General features: G+C 42.5%; 1 protein-coding gene across 2 annotated transcripts in view; it reads right to left on the bottom strand.

The window, feature by feature from the left end:
* Positions 1-22070, bottom strand: part of dlc (deltaC) — a 46576-nt gene that overhangs the window by 12928 nt on the left and 11578 nt on the right. The window contains exons 8-9 of one of the 2 annotated variants that reach the window (XM_022202243.2): positions 13284-14019; positions 12980-13094 (exon numbers count right to left, since the gene is read on the bottom strand). In XM_022202243.2, coding sequence (XP_022057935.1) covers positions 12980-13094; positions 13284-14019 — 851 coding nt within the window. Of the gene's footprint in view, positions 1-12979; positions 13098-13283; positions 14020-22070 lie in introns of both variants that reach the window. The other variant, XM_022202242.2, reaches the window with a different exon arrangement.

The raw sequence follows: 22070 nt of genomic DNA, 5'->3' as shown, positions 1-22070 counted from the left end.
TCATGACACCCAGGTTTCTGGCTGAGTTTGTGGGCACAAGTAGGCTCAAGTGAAGTTGGACACTGATCTGATGCTGAACAGATGGACAAGCTGGAAAGACCATGAGTTCAGTCTTAGACAGATTTAGCTGAAGGTGCCGTTCCTTCATCCATGTGGAGATATCAGCCAGACATGCTGATATCCCAGCTGAAACTGTTGTGTTGTCAGGTGGAAAAGAGAGGAAAAGCTGAGTGTCGTCAGCATAACAGTGGTAGGAGAAGCCATGGGAGCGGATCACTGCACCAAGTGAGGTGGTGTACAGAGAGAAGAGTAAGGGACCAAGCACTGACCCCTGAGGAACCCCTGTTGATAGGTCATGTAACCTTGACACCTCCCCTTGCCATGACACTCTGAAGGATCTGCCTGTGATGTAGGACTTGAACCACAAAAGGACAGAACCTGAGATGCCGAGCTCAGAGAGTGTGGAGAGGAGGATTTGATGGTTCACGGTGTCAAAGGCAGCAGACAAGTCCAGCAGCAGTAGGACAGAGGACTGACCAGCAGCTCTTGCCAGCCGCAGAGATTCTGTGATTGATAATGGAATATCTTCATAGGGGTACAGAGGAACATTTCCAGCAACCATCACTCCTGTGTTCTAATGCTACATTGTGTTAGCTAATGATGTTGAAAGGCTCATTAATGATTAGAAAACCCTTGTGCAGTTATGTTAGCACATGGATAAAAGTGGGAGTTTTCATGGAAAACATGAATGAGGAGTGCAGTCTCAGTGGAGTGGTCGCACCTGAAGCCTGACTGAAAAGGGTCAAGTGGGTTGTTGCTCCGCAGATGTTCAGAGACTTGGTTAAATACTGAGCACTCCAGTATTTTTGACAGGAATGGCAGAAGTGAGACCGGCCTGTAGTTTTCAGCCTGGGCTGGGTTGAGATGAGGCTTTTTGAGCAGTGGGGTGACGCGGGCTTGTTTAAAAGTAGCAGGAAAAATGCCAGTTTCCAGGGAGGAGTTGACAATGTGGGTGACTGCAGGTTTGATTGTGGGCAAGATGGTCTGCAGGATGCTGGTGGGTATTAGATCGAGAGGACAATTTGTAGGTTTTGAGCTTAGAAGAAGTCTGGAAACCTCATCCTCACTCAGAGGAGCAAAAGAGCCGAGTGAAGGAGCAGTAGTGGGTTTGAGCTGACTGGCCTGGTCAGGCTCAGAGAACTGGTTGCTGATTGCAGCCACCTTTTCAGTCAAAAAGGAGGCAAACATGTCTGGAGTCAGCTCAGTGGACGGTTGAGCAGCTGGAGGAGAGAGCAAGGAGCCATAAACAGTTTTCAAACTCCAACAGCATCGCCATTGATCCGCATCGATCAGCACCGATCTGAACAGAGGACTATGAGTAAGTTATAATTTCTTTTGTAAAAAGGAGAAGTACTATTCATCTTGACATGTGCTTTGCAAGTGCCAAAAGGTGGTGCTACAGCAACCTGTTAGAGCAGCACTGCTGAACTTTATAACTTATTTGAGTAACATTAAGGTTAGTCAGCTACGTAATGTTAGCTGCTGCTATTATTACTCTGCCAAGGCGTGGTGGAGTGATGTGACGATCTGCAGATGTTTGTGAATCTGTTAGTCTGTAAGTTTGTCTGTCCCTGTGCAACATTACTCAGAAACGGAGCAACAGATTTGGATGAAATTTTCAGAGGTCAGAAATGACACAAGGACCAAGTGATTAAATTTTGGTATTGATGCAGCTTATACTGTGGATACACAGCTTTGTTAAAGATTTCCCATTGCCAGAATGCAGCCTGCACAGTGTCGCTGTAACCATGATGTGAACACTGTCTGCTACCCGCTGATGATCACGATTGTGATCCTACTACAAATTGACCGTTATTTATCAGTTGGAAATGATAGAAGAGACAAATGATTAAACTGTGGGGTGTTTCTGAGTCCCATCAACTCCTGCCGACCGCTACATATTTAGCTCATGTATGTAGCAAACTCTAGCCAAACACATTAAGTTCATCCATCAGTCTGATTTGAACACAGATTCACTTTTCTGTCCTTCCCTCATTTCTTCACCGTAACACCTTGTCCCCGCTGGCTGCTTAGGAGTTTAAACGCATCCTTTACTAGATAGCAACAGCTGGAACTGTTTTCTGTCATCTTTATATGAATTTTCGGACTTTCTGGCAGCGTCTTCGTCATGTCGACAAACCGCTTATTAGACAACACTTCCTGTGCCGCTGGAATGGTGACAAAATAAAAGCCTGAAATATTAAAAATACGTCTTCAAAAATAAAAGCATGGAAGAAACAATTATTTTAACACTGGTAGTGTCTACAGATACGGACCCGTACCCGTAGCCTGTGGCCTACGGATACGGCACTTTCCCTTATCATAAATATTAATGAGCCGGACATAAATATTAATGAGCCGGCTACGCTGATGAAGGCGCTTCCGTGATTCAAGGTGAATCTGCGTGCGGAGCCTGTCATGTCAGTCATCTGCTCTTTGTGGAATTTGAACATCAGTATTTAATGATGTAAACACATTATATAACACTGTATTAAAAATAAATGTATTTTATGTATTAACAGTGTATTAAAGTCCATTCATTCAATATCAAGTTCCAGTAAAGTTACAAGAAATATTTTACAATCAGTGTGCTGGGGTCATCGTTGTCTGTGGAAAAGTCCAATATCATTATCTGACTTTTTCACGGACAGCAATTTGGGGGTTGAAATCAGCACTACTATTAAAAATAGCAAAACTTTTTATTCACGTGACCCTGTTCTAATAAAGCACAAACAGCAAACAAAACAAATGGCAGAACTAACAGCCAGCAAACTACAAGTATTTTTTTACCTTCAAAAGCAGCGACAGACTATTACATATTAACAACCTAAACAAAACCCTGACGTATTTTCTACGTCTGTCAACACAGACCCTGTCACAGTCACTAACGTTAGCGGACTCTGTTGAATGGCTAAGTTACATCACCACAAACAAATCTCACAATATCACAGTAAATCGAGTTTGTGGTTTTTTTTAATTCATGCCGAATTAAAGATCTGCTCCTCACCATTCACGAGTGTTTGTTTCATATTCGACATCCTTAACTTTATCTTGTAAATTAGCGTCCGAAATTAAATGGGAACATTTGCAATGGAGTTCGTCAGCCGCTTCCACCACTGAACGAGGTAAACTAATTAATAGGAACTGGACTTCAAACAATTTAGACACGGCGTCTAAAAGCGTAAAAACTGCAATGTCTAAAGTGTGAGAGGAGACGGTGTATTTTTGGTTAAATTATACAATGTTCGCCGTCAAAGTCATTCATATAAACTGCCTGTAATGTGCAGCAAATTGTAGTTAACCGGCGCCAGCTCTTCAGTGACCTTAACGGGTCCGTACCTCTAGTACAGATGCTACGGGTACGGGTCTGTACCTCTAGCATCAACCTTTAACACTAGCAAAACAAAGGCTTGCTAAAAGTGATGAACTGATCAACACACCTTCATAAGTGTAATTTACACGCAGTTTCGTGTCTATACATAACATGCACATGCATAACACATGCCTGTGCTCAGCACAAGGTCATTTTTTATTAAAGATTTCATCCGTTGTAAATAATACGTTAACTCAGCAGCCTTGGTGGAGTACTGCGCTCTGTGAGTACTTTTCTAGTTTCAATTTGCAGACCATGAAGAGAAAGTCAACAGACATCTCTTCTTACTTCAAGAAGAAAATTAGCACAGGAGGAGAGAGAGGCAACGGTCGAGCAACAAAGGCATAGTGATGAGGAGGAAGGAAGGGAGCAAATTAACCCAAAATGTTAACTGTACTGTTATTAGTCTATGCACATTCGATCATTAGTAACATTAAATATACCATAATAAAGACAACAAGTTTTTCAATAGGCGCTTATTTAAGTCTTTCTGATAGTTTTCTGCTAGCCTACATACTTCAGTATAATAAAAAGATAGTAATAATAGAACTAGTAAAATAAAACTCCTGAAATTATGACCTTTCAGTTTTGGTGTGCCACCCCAACATTTGAGTGGCCCCACCTGACCACCCATATGAAAAATTTCTGCAGGCGCCACGGGTCTAGAAGGAGTCATAGTACCATAAATCAGGAGGTCTAGAAGGAGTCATAGTACCACTAATCAGGAAGTATGGAAGGAGTCATAGTAGCACTAACCAGGAGGTCTAGAAGGAGTCATAGTACCACTAATCAGGAGGTCTAGAAGGAGTCATAGTACCATTAATCAGGAGGTATGGAAGGAGTAATAGTACCATCAATGAGGAGGTCTAGAAGGAGTCATAGTACCACTAATCAGGAGGTCTAGAAGGAATCATAGTACCATTAATAAGGAGGTCTAGAAGGAGTCATAGTACCACTAATCAGGAGGTCTAGAAGGAGTCATAGTACCACTAATCAGGAGGTCCAGAAGGAGTCATAGTTCCACTAATCAGGAGGTCTAGAAGGAGTCATAGTACCACTAATCAGAGCTGCAGGTATAGGAGGAGTCATATGGTGCTTTTCCACCAGCATCTACTCGGCTCAACTCTACTTGGTTTGTGAGGTTTTCCATCAGGATGTAGTATCTTATACCAGGTACTATTTTAGTACCTTCTCGGCTGGAGTTCCAAGCCAGTTGAGTCGAGCCAGTAATATGACGTCTACAGAGTGCAGGCCATTGATTGGACAGAGAATGACGACACACAAGACTCCCTCCCGAAAACCAAATCCAAATTTAAAAAAAAAATGGCAACAGCGATGGTGTGCATTGCTCTTGATGGAACTTCTTTTCCTTTGAATGTGACAGAATGTGTCACATTCAAAGCTGTATTTGCTGTATTTTAAAAAAAATTGTCGTGTTTTATCGACTGCTGATGGAGGTTTCTGCTGGGAGAAGAATCTATTCAAGAGAGGAGCTTTTTTCATTGAAACAGAAATCTGGACTGCCACATCCAATTCCAGTGGACATCTTGAGGCATTTTCGTGGTTGCCGTGCTGGTGCAAAGGTAAAGGCTAGGAAATGGAGATACAAGCCCTTTCTTCCATCAGTCATTATGGGAAACGTCAACTCTTTGCCAAACAAAAGTGACGAGCTGGAGACATTGGTGAAGACGGACAAAACATACCATGAATGCAGTCTCCTGAGTTTTACTGAGACCTGGTTGAATCAAAACAACTCAGACTCAACTGTGGATCTACGTGGCTTCACCCTCATAAGGTCAGACAGAGATGCTAAAGCTAATGGCAAGAAGAAAGGAGGAGGTCTGGCTTTATTTGTTAACCAGAGATGGTGTAACTCCTCACACAATGGTTAAGGAGAAGTTGTGTTGTCCAGATATTGAACTGTTGGCAGTTGGACTTCGGCCATATTATGTCCCCAGGGAGTTCAGTCACATCATAACAATACTTGTATACATTCCACCCAAAGCAACTGACTTTGTTCCATGTGATGTGTTGCATGATACTGTTGCTAGGATACAGACTCAACATCCTGAGGCACTTGTAATAATATCAGGAGATTTCAATCATGTCAGCCTCTCCTCTCACCTGACTGGATTTACACAGTTTGTTAACTGCCCTACCAGAGAGAATAAAACCCTAGACCTGCTGTATGCCAATGTCAAAGAAGCTTACAGAGCTACTGCCTTACCACCACTGGGCAGGTCAGATCATAACCTGGTTTACCTGCAGACCTGTTACAAACCTTGTGTGCTGAGACAGCCTGCAACTAAAGTCCAAATCAGAAAATGGACTCCTCAAGCTAGTGAAGCTCTAAGGGACTGCTTTGAATCAACAGACTGGAATGTGGTCCTGGAAACAGATGAGGACAGTATGAACACTGACAGACAGGTTGATTGTTTTACTGAATACATCAGCTTCTGTAGAGACACAGTCATACCTGCAAAGACTGTTCACTGTTTCCCCAATAACAAACCACGGATCACAAGCGACATAAAGGCAATCCTCAACCAGAAAAAAAAAGCTTTTAGAGATGGTGACAAAGAACGGCTCAAAGAAGTGCAACATGAGTTGAAGAGGAGACTGAAAGTGGCAAAGATGGAATACAAAAAAAAGATAGAGAGGAGTTTTCAACACAGTAACATCCGTGATGTGTGGAAAGGAATCAATACCATCTCTGGACACAACAGTAAAGAGGGAGCCAATAGTGGGTGATGTAGAAAGAGCTGATGAACTCAGCTTGTTCTTCAACAGATTTGACACTGTGGACACACCTACTTCCACTGCTACTCCTCCTTCTTCTCCTCAACATATGGAAATCCCCACTGTAGCTCCTCCTCCTTCTCATCCTTCATCTCCTACACATGTCTCCACAGCTGCAGCCACTTCCGTTCCAGCACCTGTAACCGTCTCTGTCACAGAGACAGGGGTGATGTTGGAGCTTCAGAGACTTTGCTCTGGGAAGGCAGCTGGCCCAGATGGTGTATGTCCAAGACTGCTTAAAGACTGTGCTGCACAACTGTGTCAACCTCTCCACAGGATCTTCAACCTGAGTCTACAGCTGAGGCGGTTGCCTGCTGTATGGAAAACATCCTGTATTGTACCGGTACCAAAAATCAAATGTCCGGCTGAACTAAATGACTACAGACCTATTGCTCTAACCTCACACATCATGTAAACTCTGGAGCGGCTGGTTTTACGTCTCCTGAGGCTTGAGGTCAAAGACAAACTCAATTCCTTGCAGTTTGCATACAAAGAACACATTGGAGTGGATGATGCCATCCTCTTCATGCTTCACCGTGCCCTGTCTCATCTGGAGGAACCTGGAGTTTATGTGAGAATCATGTTCTTTGATTTTTCAAATGCATTCAACTCCATCCAAACCACCATCCTCAAAGACAAGCTCACAGAGATGGGAGTGGATCCTTCCTGTGTTTCATGGATCACAGATTACCTGACAGGAAGGCCACAGTTTGTCAGGCTGGGGAACTGTGTTTGTGGGACATTAATGAGTAGTACTGGGGCTCCACAAGGAACAGTCCTGGCTCCATTCCGGTTCACTCTGTATACATCTGACTTCAAATCCAGCACTGAGTCCTGCCACATTCAGAAATACTCTGATGACACTGCTATTGTGGCATGTATCAAAAATTGACATGAAGCTGAATACAGAGATCTGATAAGTGCCTTCAGTGATTGGAGTCACAAAAACTGCCTGCTACTCAATTCCTCAATGACAAAGGAAATGATCATAGATTTCTGCAGATCCAAACCCCCTCTTCTTCCAGTGAACACTTGTGGACATGGAGATGGTGACATCATATAAATATTTAGGTGTCCACCTTGATAATAAGTTGGACTGGCCTACAAACGTAGACTTCATCTACAAAAAGGGCCAGAGCCGACTTTATTGCCTCAGAAGACTTCGATCACTAGACATCTGCAGTAAGATGCTGCAGATGTTTTATCAGTCTGTGGTAGAAAGTGTCCTGTTTTATGCTGCAGTCTGCTGGAGAGGCAGCATAAAACACGAGACAGGCACTGAGCAAGATGGAGGCCATTCTGACAAACATGGATCATCCACTTCACATCTGCCTCAATGAACAACGAAACATCAGTGGACGGCTCCTATCCCTGCGCTGCAAGACCAAAAGATTTAGGAAATCTTTCTTGCCATCAGCAGTCAGGCTATTCAATTCAAAATTAAACAGATAAGAACCCTGACAACTGAATTTCCCTTCGGGGATGAATAAAGTGATTCTGAAAGCCATCGACTGAGCAGCAGGTATACCATCTCCTCCACTGCTGTGTTGTGTTGTGTTTGTGTCGCACACAAATGACGTTAAGGGACTTCTGGGCCGCCGTGCTATGACGACCCACCCACAATGAGGTGGCACTTAATTGTGATGGAAAACAACCTAAACCGAATTGAGTCAAGCCGAGTTGGTGCTAGTGGAAAAGTAACTATAATACCACTAATCAGAGCTGCTTGTATAGAATGAGTCATAGTACCACTAATCAGAGTTGTAGGTACACTACCGTTCAAAAGTTTGGGGTCACTCAGAAATTTTTTTTTTTAAAGAAATTCATTTTTTCCATGAAGATAACATTGAATAAAGTCTAAAACATTAAATAAAGTCACATTGTTACTGTGGTAAATGACTATTCTAGCTGGAAACGGCTGGTTTTTTAATGGAATATCTCCATAGGGGTACAGAGGAACATTTCCAGCAACCATCACTCCTGTGTTCTAATGCTACATTGTGCTAGCTAATGCTGTTGAAAGGCTCATTAATGGTTAGAAAACCCTTGTGTAGTTTTGTTAGCACATGTATAAAAGTGGGAGTTTTCACGGAAAACATGCATCTGGGTGATCCCAAACTGTTGAACAGTAATTTATAGAAGGTTACATAGAACCACTAATCAGAGCTGTAGGTTTTCTACCGTTCAAAAGGTTGGGGAAACTTAGAAATTTTACTATTTTAGCTGGAAACAGCTGATTTTTAATGGAATATCTCCATAGGGGTACAGAGGAACATTTCCAGCAACCATCACTCCTGTGTTCTAATGCTACATTGTGTTAGCTAATGGTGCTGAAAGGCTCATTAATGGTTAGAAAACCCTTGTGCAGTTATGTTAGCACATGGATAAAAGTGGGAGTTTTCACGGAAAACATGGAATTGTCTGGGTGACCTCAAACTTTTCAGCAGTAGTGTATAGAAGGTGCCATAGCAGCACTAACCAGAGCTGCAGGTATACAATGAACCACAGCACCACTAATCATCATGTGTAGGAGTCATAGCACCACTAATCAGGATGTGTAGAAGGAGTCATTGTACCACGACTCAGAGCTCCTAAAATGACTCCACCGACAGTGAACTACTTTCTCCATCTGGCTGTAGAAACAGACATCAGCTGCTTCAGACTTGGTTCAGGGGTTCTCCATGGAAACCAGAGTTAGTGTGAAGCTCAGACAGTGTGAAGGAACCTTAAGAACATCAACCTCTATGGACGGAGAACAAGAATTAAACCTGGTCGCTGCTTTGAACTGAACGTCCAGGTACAAGTTTGCTAAATAACATGAGAAGAAGCCTGATGGATGTTGGAGAAGATTCTTTGGTCAGATGACGATACATTAGATGGACTTAGATGGAGTCCAGATGTTTGATGTGAACCTGACCAGGACTACCACCTTGAATGCATAGTCTTGACAGTAAAGCACAGAGGTATTTTGAGTCTCTTTGTGTCAGGGATGGCAACAGGAAATTCTGATTTCAGCTGAAAATTATTAATTTTGGGGGGGGGGGGGTGCAGGGAGCAGAGCCCTCCTGAAGCTGAGAGATGTAAAATAGAAGTCATTTAGACTGATAAAAATGATCAATGACTTTTCTCTCAAGCCATTCCCATCGGAACTTATTTTTGACACTTTTGTCAATTTCTGTGACTGATGACTCCTGATCCTTCATTAAAAATCTCATTATTCCGCTGAAGATGATACCAAATCTCCAAATATCCGAGTCGAACGCGCCGCTATGAATTTGTGACAAAGAATGCTATAGGGCTGCAGCTAACGAAGCCTCCAGTAATCGTCTGAGCACGATACGTCATCAAAAGCGGAAGTGAGCGCGCAATGCAACAGAAATCACCGTCCGACCGGAGCGCTGAACACATACGGACATCGGCGCTCCATCGTGCATATATTATGTATGCCATAGACATATATAAAGAGCAGACGCTGCATCGACCGCTACTGCCTATTGGGGCTGACAAGCGGTGGGGCCGCCATCTTGGTCCGGTCATCTGCTTCACTCAGCACTGTTTGACAGCACATTTAATCCATCTTAACTCTGAATATTAAACTGATTTTCATGTGTTTTTTTATTTTTTGCTGCAAATGTCATACATGTATCTATGATACAGGACAAATGGTTCGGCATATTTTAATATTCATAGCGGGAATAATAGATAATAATAATAATAGGTAATAGAATATTCTGATATTAAGCTCGACTGTAGACAGGTATTTTGCAAACACTGTAAACACACACACACACTAATATGTTAGAGAAGCAGATAATGGCAGTAAAGTCAATTATTTTAATAATTTGAAGAGACAATATATGATTACGCTATATATACATATATAAACAAAATACTGACTAATGAACACATATTTCTATATAAAACAATAGATAGAAGTTATACATCAGAGAAAATGAATATATATAAATCATAGATGGAGTATCAACATCATTCACACACATATATATATATAGGCTGTAATAGATAAAAGTTATATATCAGAGAAAATGAATATATATAAATCATAGATGGAGTATCAACATCATTCACATATATATATATAGGCTGTAATAGACAAAAGTTATATATCAGAGAAAATCATACTACATATATAAATCCTGTATGGAGTATCAATATAATCAATATATTAGAAAACAATATATATAGATCATATGAGGAGTATTAATATAATCAATATGTCAGAGAAAATTATTATATAAATCATATATAGACTATCAATATAATTCATACATATATTTTAAAAAGATCAGAAAATGATTTTATATATATATAGAAATATGTGTTCATTAGTCAGTATTTTGTTTCTATATGTATATATAGCATAATCATATATTGTCTCTTCAAATTATTAAAATAATTGACTTTACTGCCATTATCTGCTTCTCTAACATATTAGTGTGTGTGTTTATGGTGTTTGCAAAATACCTGTCTACAGTCGAGCTTAATATCAGAATATTCTATTACCTATTATTATTATTATCTATTATTCCCGCTATGAATATTAAAATACACCGAACCATTTGTCCTGTATCATAACTACATGTATGACGTTTTGCAGCAAAAAAATAAAAATAAAAAACGCGTGAAAATCAGTTTAATATTCAGAGTTAAGATGGATTAAATGTGCTGTCAAACAGCGCTGAGTGGAGCGGCTGACCGGACCAAGATGGCGGCCCCACCGCTTGTCAGCCCCAATAGGCAGTAGCGGTTGATGCGGCGTCTACTCTTTATTATGTCTATTATGTATGCACGATACAGCGCGGACATCCATGATCTATCGTAAGCGCTGATGTTAGCATTTACTATACAGCTGTATCTAAATGCGGACGTCCGCGCTGCATCATGCATACATAATATATGCACGATGCAGCGCCGAGTACCTAACCCCCCTAAAATTTTCTCAACGGATTTAGACGATTCACAGAAATGTTCAAATTTGAAATTAAATCGGCGGAAACCCGCGGATCCGCAGAAAATTGCCATCCATGTTGTGTTCATTTTGTGTTTCTCTGTAGGTATTTTACATCTCTTAGTTGCAATTCTTTGTTTCTCCTGACCACCACTACCACAGTGAATGTGTAGTCGTGATAGTGAAGAACAAAGGTGAGAGTGTCATGATGTAGGGTTGCATGAGTGTAAAAGGTGTGGATGACATTTATAGATGCACCATAAATATCTGTGGATGAAATACCGGCTGATAAGATGAGTTAGCCTAGCCGCGCTAGACCCAGCTCTGAAGACGCAAGGGCCTAGTTACCCTCGACAGGGAGGGAGGCGGGCTAAAAGGTTGTCTTTCAAATCACTCTGCAGCAATTGGGTAGGTATACAACCAATCAGCACAACGAATAGGCTGACGTAGTTCCCAGAGCGCCGGAAATCAGAGGATGCGGTAGTTCGGAGAATCCAGCCTAGAGGCTTACTGAGGGTAACTAGACCCTTGCGTCTTCAGAGCTGGGTCTAGCGCGGCTAGGCTAAAGATGAGTCCCAGTGTAGTCTGGAAGAAGAGGAATATTCCAACATGATAGTCGCCCAAACAAAAAATAAAGTAAAAACTACGACTGAAGTATGTGTCATGACTTGAATCCAACAGAACATCCATCCATCCACCATACACTGCTTTATCTTCACTAGGGTCATGGGGGGTGCTGGAGTCTATCCCAGCTGACTCGGGTGAAGGCAGGGGACACCCTGGACAGGTCACCAGTCTGTCACAGGGCTACATATACAGACACACAATCACACTCACATTCACACCTACGGACAATTTAGAGTAACCAATTAACCTCAGCATGTTTTTGGACTGTGGGAGGAAGCCGGAGTACCCGGAGAAAACCCACGCATGCACAGGGAGAACATGCAAACTCCATGCAGAAAGATCCTGGGAAAGTCGGGACACGAACTGGGGATCTTCTAGCTGCAAGGCGAAAGTGCTAACCACTATCCCACTGTGCAGCCCCAACAGAACACCTTAGCGATATTTTAAAGATAAAGGGAGTGCAACATAACCCATCCAGCTACAAACAACAGTCTCTAAAGAATGACAGAACATCTGCAGATTGAGTCTGTCATCAAATATAAACTTGGATGTACAAACTTAATTTGAATCTCAAAATGAGAGGACTTTTGTTGCATTGAGCCACTGTTGAGTCTGTATTTTTACTCATCTAAACAACCGATATTCTTCTGTTCAACTTGAAAGTAATAAAACAGTTGACTTGTGATGTAATTAAGAATCATTTGACATTTAAGTGCTTTATTGCTGTTGGACGTTGTACATGCTCGTGTTGCGTCTGGTCTTAAAGGGTTGAAAACCAATTCGGCATGTTTTTAAATGATTGTGCTTTCAAAGTGACTTCAAGTGTTTAGCTTCATCAATTCAAGTTCTTCAGAAGTGCTGATATCCAGTTCTTTGGTACAGATGTGCAGAAAGAGCTCTGTTCCTACAGCCATAAGAGCTGTTTTTTGGGAAATATTTGAAAAAGTGTAAAGAAAAAAGTGCAAAAGTCAAAAATTCGGTGTCTTTAACACACAACAGGAGATTAAAGAAGCCTTTTACACGTTCAGACTTTTGGACTTTGAATGTATTTCGACCTCTGTCACCTCCATCCACACAGTAATAAAAGATGATATAACAAACTGGAGGTGTGATTAGCTTCAGGTGATTCTGGTGAGTTAATAAAGACTCACCTCAGTAGCGAACACACACTGTTCCGTCTGCTCCGGAATGATGAACACTGAGTGACACAGACTCTCCTTAGCAAAACTGAGAGGAGGGACGATGATGGAAGAGTCACATTTCTTACTGCTGGAGAGAAGAGAGAGAAGGTCGGTCACGGCAGCGTCAAACACCGAGACAGAAACAGTTTGTGAAAGACGCCGGCCGGTCGGGTAACACGACAAACCTGCTGCGACTCGTCTTCACGGTACACAAGAAGGAAAAGAGAAGTTCAGAAAGCATGAAAACAAACACAGATAACCATCAAACCCTTACAGGTCGAACTTGTTCTTTTCCAGACGCTGCTCCTCCTTTGTCAGGTTGCAGTCGGCCATTTTGTTTTTAAACATGGACACGTTGTCACCGCCTTTCTCCACCAGCGCCGCGTCCTTATTGGACACTTTTAGGTGACCTCCAGGGATGAGCAGCGCCTCCTTCTCTTTCAGGCTCAGTGGCACTCCAGGTAAGCCCCCGTTGTTCGGGCCTCCGCCTCCGATCACGGCGTTGCGGTTGTTCACCGTCTCCAGGTCATTCTTCACCGACGAGGCGATTGCCGCCAGCTCCCGACTCCGCCGGAACTGCTGCAGGATGTGGACGGCGGCGCAGAGCAGCAGCGTCAGCGTCACCAAACCAAGAGCGATGGCGGCGATCAGCGCAGGGCGGGAGTCGTCGCTCCTCGGTGGTTTTGCCGTCGGCGTGGCCACCGGGTACTCGCAGCGGGCACCCATGAAGTCCGCCGGACACTGGCAAACCGGCCCGGTGAAGTGGGTGAAGCAGGTCCCGCCGTTGTTACAGGGGAACTGGTCGCAGAGGCTGGTTCGCACCGAGCAGTCCTTGCTGGTAAAGCCGAGGGTGCAGGTGCAGCTGAAGTCATTGACGCCGTCCACGCAGGTGCCGGCATTGCGACATGGGTTGCTGGAGCAGTCGTCAATGTTGGTCTCGCAGCGGGAACCCGAGAAACCCGGCCGGCAGCGGCACATGACCCGGTTACCGAGGTCCAAACACTGAGCACCTGCAAGGAAAAGAGACAGGAAGGGTTTTATCCAATAACACAGGTGAACATGAACAAAAGATGTGTCATATTTAAGCTCTAATCTACAACCTGGATCACAGAAAGCAAAAGAAAATATCATTCAGGAGGGTAGAAAAGTTTGTAATCTGAGTAAATCTTTCTTTTTTGAGTTTATGATGCCCTCAGCTTTGCTTCACAGACAACTTAAGAATCTGGACTCAAGACTTGAGCAGGAGAAATGATTGAAACACGGTGTTGAAATGAGAACATGGATAATACACTTTACTGCATTTTAAAAACATACACGCATTAAGAGCCTCTTAAAATACTTAATATTGTGGTGAAACACTAAAAAAAACAGTAGCAACAAACTAACTAAAAGACAGAGGACCCAGGATGGAACCCTGAGGGGCACCATAGGGTCTGAAAAATTTGTAAAGTCTCACATCAGTCCATCAATTGCAGGGCTTTTAGTCTGAAAACACCTAAATTAAGAGTTCAAAACAAGGTTTTTAAGCCCAGATGAGCTAAGATAAAAGCTAAATATCACATTAAGGCAAAAAAAAAATGAGGTTGAAACGTGTCACAAAAGCACAAAACTTCTCTTGAACATTTCTTAATCTTGCTGAGAGAAGAAAGAGGTCACAGCACAAGACTCCATCTGGACGGCAGGGGAAAAAAAAAAAAAAAAAAAACTTGTTTATTTCAACATTTCCTCACAACAGATGCCACTCATCAGCAGAGTCGTGGGTGTGATTAAAAACATGCTTGTTTTCCACCGCTGGAGAGAAGAAGCCACATGGGCGACATGAACGGTGAACTTTTCTGAAATAAAAGCTGTGGATAACATCAGAAAACCGAACAGATCACTTAGTTAAGATTATAAAAGCTGCTGCGCTGAATCAGCTTGAGGTTTACTGGAAAGGAGAGGAAATGGCAGCTGCAGCGACCGACATTTAAACTGGATCTCTGGGTTCACTCTGGGTTCTTAAAAACAGCTCCATATTTGGCTGCTCGTGTTGCAACACCGCAAACAGAGCGGAGCTTCGGCCGAGATGCTTCCCGTCCGTCAGGCTGCCTGAGGCTCAGGAATGACGGCAGATTGAAGATAAGCCGGCAGCCGTTTCTGCACGCTAATGAGGACCTGAGGGAGGACTGAAGGCTCCACAGCCCCAGAGTTAATTGTAATATTTGCAGATAGGGTTTTGTTTTGCGATGCCAGCTGCACCAGTGGAGCCGTCTGATCCTGATTAGGCGTCTCCTTTCGGTTCGACCCAACTGGGAAACACTTGTTGCTCAACAAACCCTGAGAATCTCGGCGCATCCTATTTCCCCCCGACAAGCATCGTCGCTTCCCGATAAGATCTGCAGATGTTGATTAGCGGAGTTTCCAAACTTGGCGGTGTCACAAACATCCCTAATTCTTAACATCACCTTCATTTCTATCCTCCGTCCTGTGAGTGTTTGCACTTCATGCCACAGTGATGTGAAAATCAACTTGCAGAGACTTGAAACTCACTGCAGATAAACACACAGCAAACACGCTCTGGTTTATTTCCAAACCAAAGTCTGTCATGGCAGACATGGACCAGAATTTAACCTGATCCACCTTCAGCCACACTTTACTCCTCCACCAAGCTTCACACAGTTCAGTTTGGTCTCTGTCCAGAAGTCTTTCTAACTGTAAACGCTTCCTGTCTGATTTTATCCTTCCTGTACGGTGCGTTCATGAGCTGCTGCCAAAAACTGAATTATAAAGGACAGAATTTTGTTTGTTGTTTTATGATGAGCTATCTCTGCAGCAAGTTTCAAATTTGAAGATAAAGAAGGAAAATCAACAAACTGGGAATGAGTTTGTTGCATGTTTTCCTGTTAAATGTACAGAAGCTCCAGTCTTCACAAGCACACTCTGGGGTTTGCAAACACTTGCGTGTGACAACGAGCCACTTTTACAACCGTCTCGCAACCTCTTGTTGTTCATATTTCCAAAAAGAAATGAGCCGTGGATCAAGGCGATGCTGTCGGCTCCATCCAGCAGAGAGACGCTGCCAGAAACGGATTCCTGACCGACCAACGACGGCAACCAGGTAGCTTTGTTTACGACAGCCAGGACCAAGATGTGATTAGACATGTTCAGGAGCTGCTGCGTGACAATACGGGAGTACATCTGCCTTCTGACACACAAATACTGCAAAAAAATCATGTTTGTGTGGTGGTTTTTTTATGCTAGAAGACAAATAAAATGCCTCGGAACTGCAAAAAAAACACAGATTCAGACTTGCAACAAAGTAAAGAGCCTTTAGTGTCATAATTATTCATCAGAGTCAGTTTTGGTGAGCTGGTGTGCTCGATCTGCAGTGAGTTGGAAGAAGTGCATGGAGTGAAAATCATAGATCTGCACATTTTAAGGCATTTTCATGAAAATAACATCAAAATTTGTGAGTTTGACACTCAGAGATGAGTTTTTAGGGCCTAAATCTACAAAAAGCAAAAGAAGATTTTTGTGCGTTATCACTGGAAGGACTTCTCCTTCAAATCATGAGCACCAAATACAGGTTTGTTAAGTTAAAATCATTTGCTTTGCATCAAAAATCTGTGCTCACATGTGAATAATGACCTCAAATCTGGTGAAATGTTGCTGTAATGATAAACGCTGTCACCTGAAACACAAACTCCGGCTGCTTTAATATTCATGTACAGTCCCTGACAAAAGTCTTGTCGCATAAGGATATAGTAACCTTAAATGGCATATAACTTTATTTCTAATCAATCAGTTCTCACAAAAAATGGTTCATTTTAATGTCAAGGGCTTTCACATTAATAACTGGGTGCAAACTGAACCCGTCATAAAGTGTCCTGATGTTCACGTCTTAGTAAAGCCCATGACATCTGTTTTTGCAAGGACAAAAGTCTTGTCATGTCTTTAAATGATTCAACCAATCACAGATTAGAAGTTCACCTGTGACAAATACTGCAACTGACACATTCCCAGGTGTGTATAAAAAGAAACCCAAGACACCAGACCTTCATATGAAGCCCAACCTGAACCCGACAGCATGCCAAAGATCCAACCACAGACCAAAGAGCTGATCATCAAGACCCTGAAGACCAAGTCTGCTGCTGAGGTGGCAGACAGCTTTAATGTATCCAGATGTCAAGTACAGAGGATAAGAAAAACATCTGAAGAAACTGGTGATGTTTATGACAAGCCCAGGTCAGGCAGACACCTGTTAGAGAAGAGTATTTGTTGCTTCAACAGTCCAGGGCCAGCCCTTTTTCACCTGCAGCAGAGTTACACGTCAACTGGTCGCCAGAAACCCCTGTATCTACAAGAACAGTTTGTCAAATTCTCTTACGCGATGTTCTCCATGGTCAAATTAGTGGATAGAAACCAGCATTAAACGGAAAACAAAAAACAATCGTGTTGCATTTGTCAAGGTCCACAGCTTGCAGGAAGGATGGACGATGAAAAGTGGCAGAAGGTTGATTTTTCTGATGAATCATCCATTGAACTGCATCCCAATCAATGCAAATCCTACAGAAGCCGCACTGACCCGAGATTCACCAAGAAAACAGTGAAGTTTGGTGAAAGAAAACTCATGGTTTGGGGTTGTATCCGGTATGGGGTGTACGAGAGCTCTGCAGAGTGGATGGAAACACCAACAGCCTGAAGTATCAAGAAATTCTTGCTGCCCATTACATCCCAAACTATAAGAGATGGCAAATTCTGCAGCAGGATGGACTTTCCTTCTCATGCTTCAGCCTCCACATCAAAGTTCCTGAAAGCAAAGAAGGTCCAGGAGCTCCAGGATTGGCCAGCTCAGTCACCAGACATGAACATTATTGAGCATGTCTGGGGTAAGATGAAGGAGAAGGCTTGGAAGATGAAACCGAAGAGTCTTGATGCACTCTGGGAGCCCTGCAGACTGTTTTCTTTGCCATTTAAGATGACTTTATCAATAAGTCATTATGGATGCAGTCCTCCAAGCTCTGGAAGTCACACACAATATTAATTCTTAGACATTAAGACACCATGACTTAATGTTCTGATGTTTCTGTAGCATATTTGTGTATTCAGAATAAAGTATATGTATAATTTCAACATTATTTTTGTATGCGACAAGACTTTTGTCCAAGCAAAATCTGACCTTTCTGTCCTAATTCAATGATAAAACTCAATGAATGATACAAAACTTTATTTTGGCATCATAAATATAATCTAGAGGGCTTTGTCATTCATATGAGCCATTTCTGATTCCAATTGATCAACTACAAGTCCAGTAGTTATTTGTTGTTCCTACAACTTAAGAGAAGCGACAAGACTTTTGTCAGGGACTGTACACGCTAAAAACAACAAAAACTGATTGGCAGGATGATCCAGGTCACGGCTGACTGTCGGATTCATGTTTGATCACATGTGAAACTCCTCCTCTGAGGTTTAAATCTGCATGCAGAAGGATAACTAAAGCAGGACAAAGCTACAAGCTCCTTTGACTGCTATTAAATCCTGTAAACAATTGACTCGTGCAGCAGCAGCAGTGAACGAATGAATCATATCTACACTGTAAATGTTTGTGACCTGGATTCTTCAGCTTCTTCGTTGTCCTGTTTGGATTTTAAAAGTGCTTCCAGATGGTTTGTTTGCACACAAACGCGCTGCAGGATTTCAAATAAGGGGCTGAAAACTGTTGGAAAATTGTCTGAAAAAGACTAAAACCTGCTGTGAAAATCTACAAAAACACAGCCCGGTTTCTACATGAACTTTTACCGGAAGCTTCCACTGTTTTGGAGAAAAGAGTTGAGTTTCTACTCGCTGACATTAAGGCCATTCACTCAAGGATCTGCTCCAACACCAACACTGTCTTTTTATATTTGTGTTGTAGCTGGAATAAGAAGCGACCAGAAGCCCTGCTTCGTTTAATGATTGATTATGACTTAGAAGGTCAGGGGCCAAACTAAAAGTCATGTTTTTACTGTCAGCTGCTCCAGTTGAGCCTAAAAATGTCCAAAAGCATCAAAAAACAAATACGATTCTGTTTGTCCTCTTTGACCGCCATCTCCCTGAAAAGACTCCATTTGTTTCTATATATGTGGACGATACACACCTATTTATTCGTCACTCTGATGAATTCAATGTAAAGCTCGCCATTTATAGCAAACCCGACTCCAAAGAAACACAGCTGCAACCTTTCTGGAGGTTTCTACGATCTGAGGAGCCATAAAAGAAAGACTGAGTCCAGGTTAGAGAGCTGCAGTGAGGGCAGGTCATTAAACTCTCCCGTGGCATCATTTAATCATCACCCCTCTGCATTCTTGTAAACAGTCTGACGGCTTTACGGCAGCGTTTACATAAATGATTAACTGCAGGAGGATCTGCCCTTCGGGTTGTGCAGATAAGCTCACTGCAGAGCGAACCGGGCTGCAGGAAAACAACCGACAGGAGACGGAAAAGAAGAAAGAAAAATCTTGAATAAATGCAGGTGGAATGGACTGACAGCGGAGAGACGCTTCAAACAAACAGCAACAAAAGCCTCGACTCTGTAGAGTTCGTTTCAGCTCAGAAAACAGAATCCAGACACCAGAAAACGCTGCATTATTCCTCCTTCTATTAACTCACATCTAAAATGGGGTTTCCTCCACCGGTAATCCGCTGCTATTCTAGAAACTAAAACGTCAGCTGTGGTCAGAAGCATGTCATCAAACATCTAGTTTTCTTGTTCCTGAAAAAAGGCCTCGACTGCAGCTGCTGCAGACGCATCAACAGCTGATCGCATGAATGAGTCTCTGCTTTGAAGATTTACAAAAAAAAAAAAAGATCAGAGACTGAAGTGAAAATGCAGCCAAAAGGAAAGTGGAGGGTATTTTACAAGCCTGCTTCATGTTTTCCTCAGTGCATTTTAGGCCAAAACAACAACCATAGTGGTACAAAATTAAGATGAAAAAGATTGAATTCTACACTACAAAAATAGCTTCTTGTAAAAATGCATCTTAAAAGAGCATTTCCTATTTCAGCAACAGAATATCGATCAAAAATGATTTCAACTCCTGAGACGTGAGCTGTGCTGGCATTCTAGAGTTCTTCTAGTTCTCTGGGGTAAGGAATAACCAATAAATACAATAACCAAACATTATCTAAAAAATGATGTCCACATACAGTGGAAAGTATTCAGACCCTTGAAATTTTTCACTCTGTGTCATTGCAGCCATTTGCCAAAATCAAAAAAGTTCATTTTATTTCTCATTAATGTACACTCAGCACCCCATCTTGACAGAAAAAAACAGAAATGTAGAAATTTTTTGCACATTTATTAAGAAAGAAAAACTGAAATCTCACATGGTCAGAAGTATTCAGAGCCTTTGCAGCGACATTCATATTTAACTCACATGCTGTCCATTTCTTCTGATCCTCCTCGAGATGGTTCTGCTTCTTTATTGGAGTCCAGCTGTGTTTAATTAAACTGATTGGACTTGATTAGGAAAGGCACACACCTGTCTATATAAGACCTTACAGCTCACAGTGCATGTCAGAGCAAATGAGAATCATGAGGTGGAAGGAACTGCCCAAGGAGCTCAGAGACAGAATTGTGGCAAGACACAGATCTGGACAAGGTTACAAAAGAATTTCTGCAGCACTCAAGGTTCCTCAGAGCAGAGTGGCCTCCATAATCCTCAAATGGAAGAAGTTTGGGACGACCACAACTCTTCCTAGACCTGGCCGTCCAGCCAAACTGAGCAATGGTGGAAGAAGAGCCTTGGTGAGAGAGGTAAAGAAGAACCCAAAGATCACTGTGGCTGAGCTCCAGAGATGCAGTCAGGAGATAGGAGAAAGTTCCACAAAGTCAACTATCACTGCAGCCCTCCACCAGTCGGAGCTTTATGGCAGAGTGGCCCGACGGAAGCCTCTCCTCAGTGCAAGACACATGAAAGCCGCATAGAGTTTGAAAAAACACATGAAGGACTCCCAGACTATGAGAAATAAGATTCTCTGGTCTGATGAGACCAAGATTGAACTTTATGGTGTTAATTCTAAGCAGTATGTGTGGAGAAAAGCAGGCACTGCTCATCACCTGCCCAATACAATCCCTACAGTGAAACATGGTGGTGGCAGCATCATGCTGTGGGGGGGGGGGGGTGTTTTTCAGCTGCAGGGACAGGACGACTGGTTGCAATTGAAGGAAGGATGAATGCGGCCAAGTACAGAGATATCCTGGAGGAAAACCTCTTCCAGAGTGCTCAGGACCTCAGACTGGGCCGAAGGTTCACCTTTCAACAGGACAATGACCCTAAGCACACAGCTAAAATAACAAAGGAGTGGCTTCACAACAACTCTGTGACCGTTCTTGACTGGCCCAGCCAGAGCCCTGACCTAAACCCAATTGAGCATCTCTGCAGAGACCTCAGAATGTCTGTCCACCAACATTCACCATCCAACCTGACAGAACTGGAGAGGATCTGCAAGGAAGAATGGCAGAGGATCCCCAAATCCAGGTGTGAAAAACTTGTCATTCCCAAGAAGACTCATGGCTGTAGGAGCTGAAAAGGAGCTTCTACTCAATACTGAGCAAAGGGTCTGAATACTTCTGACCATGTGATATTTCAGTTTTTCTTTTTTAATAAATGTGCAAAAATTTCTACATTTCTGTTTTTTTTCTGTCAAGATGGGGTGCTGAGTGTACATTAATGAGAAATAAAATGAACTTTTTTGATTTTGGCAAATGGCTGCAATGACACAGAGTGAAAAATTTCAAGGGATCTGAATACTTTCTGTACTTACTGTATGTGACCACTGGGTCTGAGCTCCCTCAGAACACAATCAAGACATCGTCGTCGAATCAAGTGCAAGTCGCTTTTATTTGCAGCCTCAACATTTTTCATTGTTGTTGTTTGCTTATTTACACTACTGTTCAAAAGTTTGAGGTCACCCAGACAATTCCATGTTTTCCATGAAAACTCCCACTTTTATCCATGTTCTAACAAAACTGCACAAGGGTTTTCTAACCATCAATGAGCCTTTCAGCACCATTAGCTAACACAATGTAGCATTAGAACAC

This window comes from Acanthochromis polyacanthus, chromosome 13 (assembly GCF_021347895.1).
Source record: "Acanthochromis polyacanthus isolate Apoly-LR-REF ecotype Palm Island chromosome 13, KAUST_Apoly_ChrSc, whole genome shotgun sequence".
In the NCBI taxonomy this organism is placed as follows: domain Eukaryota; kingdom Metazoa; phylum Chordata; class Actinopteri; family Pomacentridae; genus Acanthochromis; species Acanthochromis polyacanthus.
This window is presented reverse-complemented; position numbering and strand designations above follow the sequence as displayed.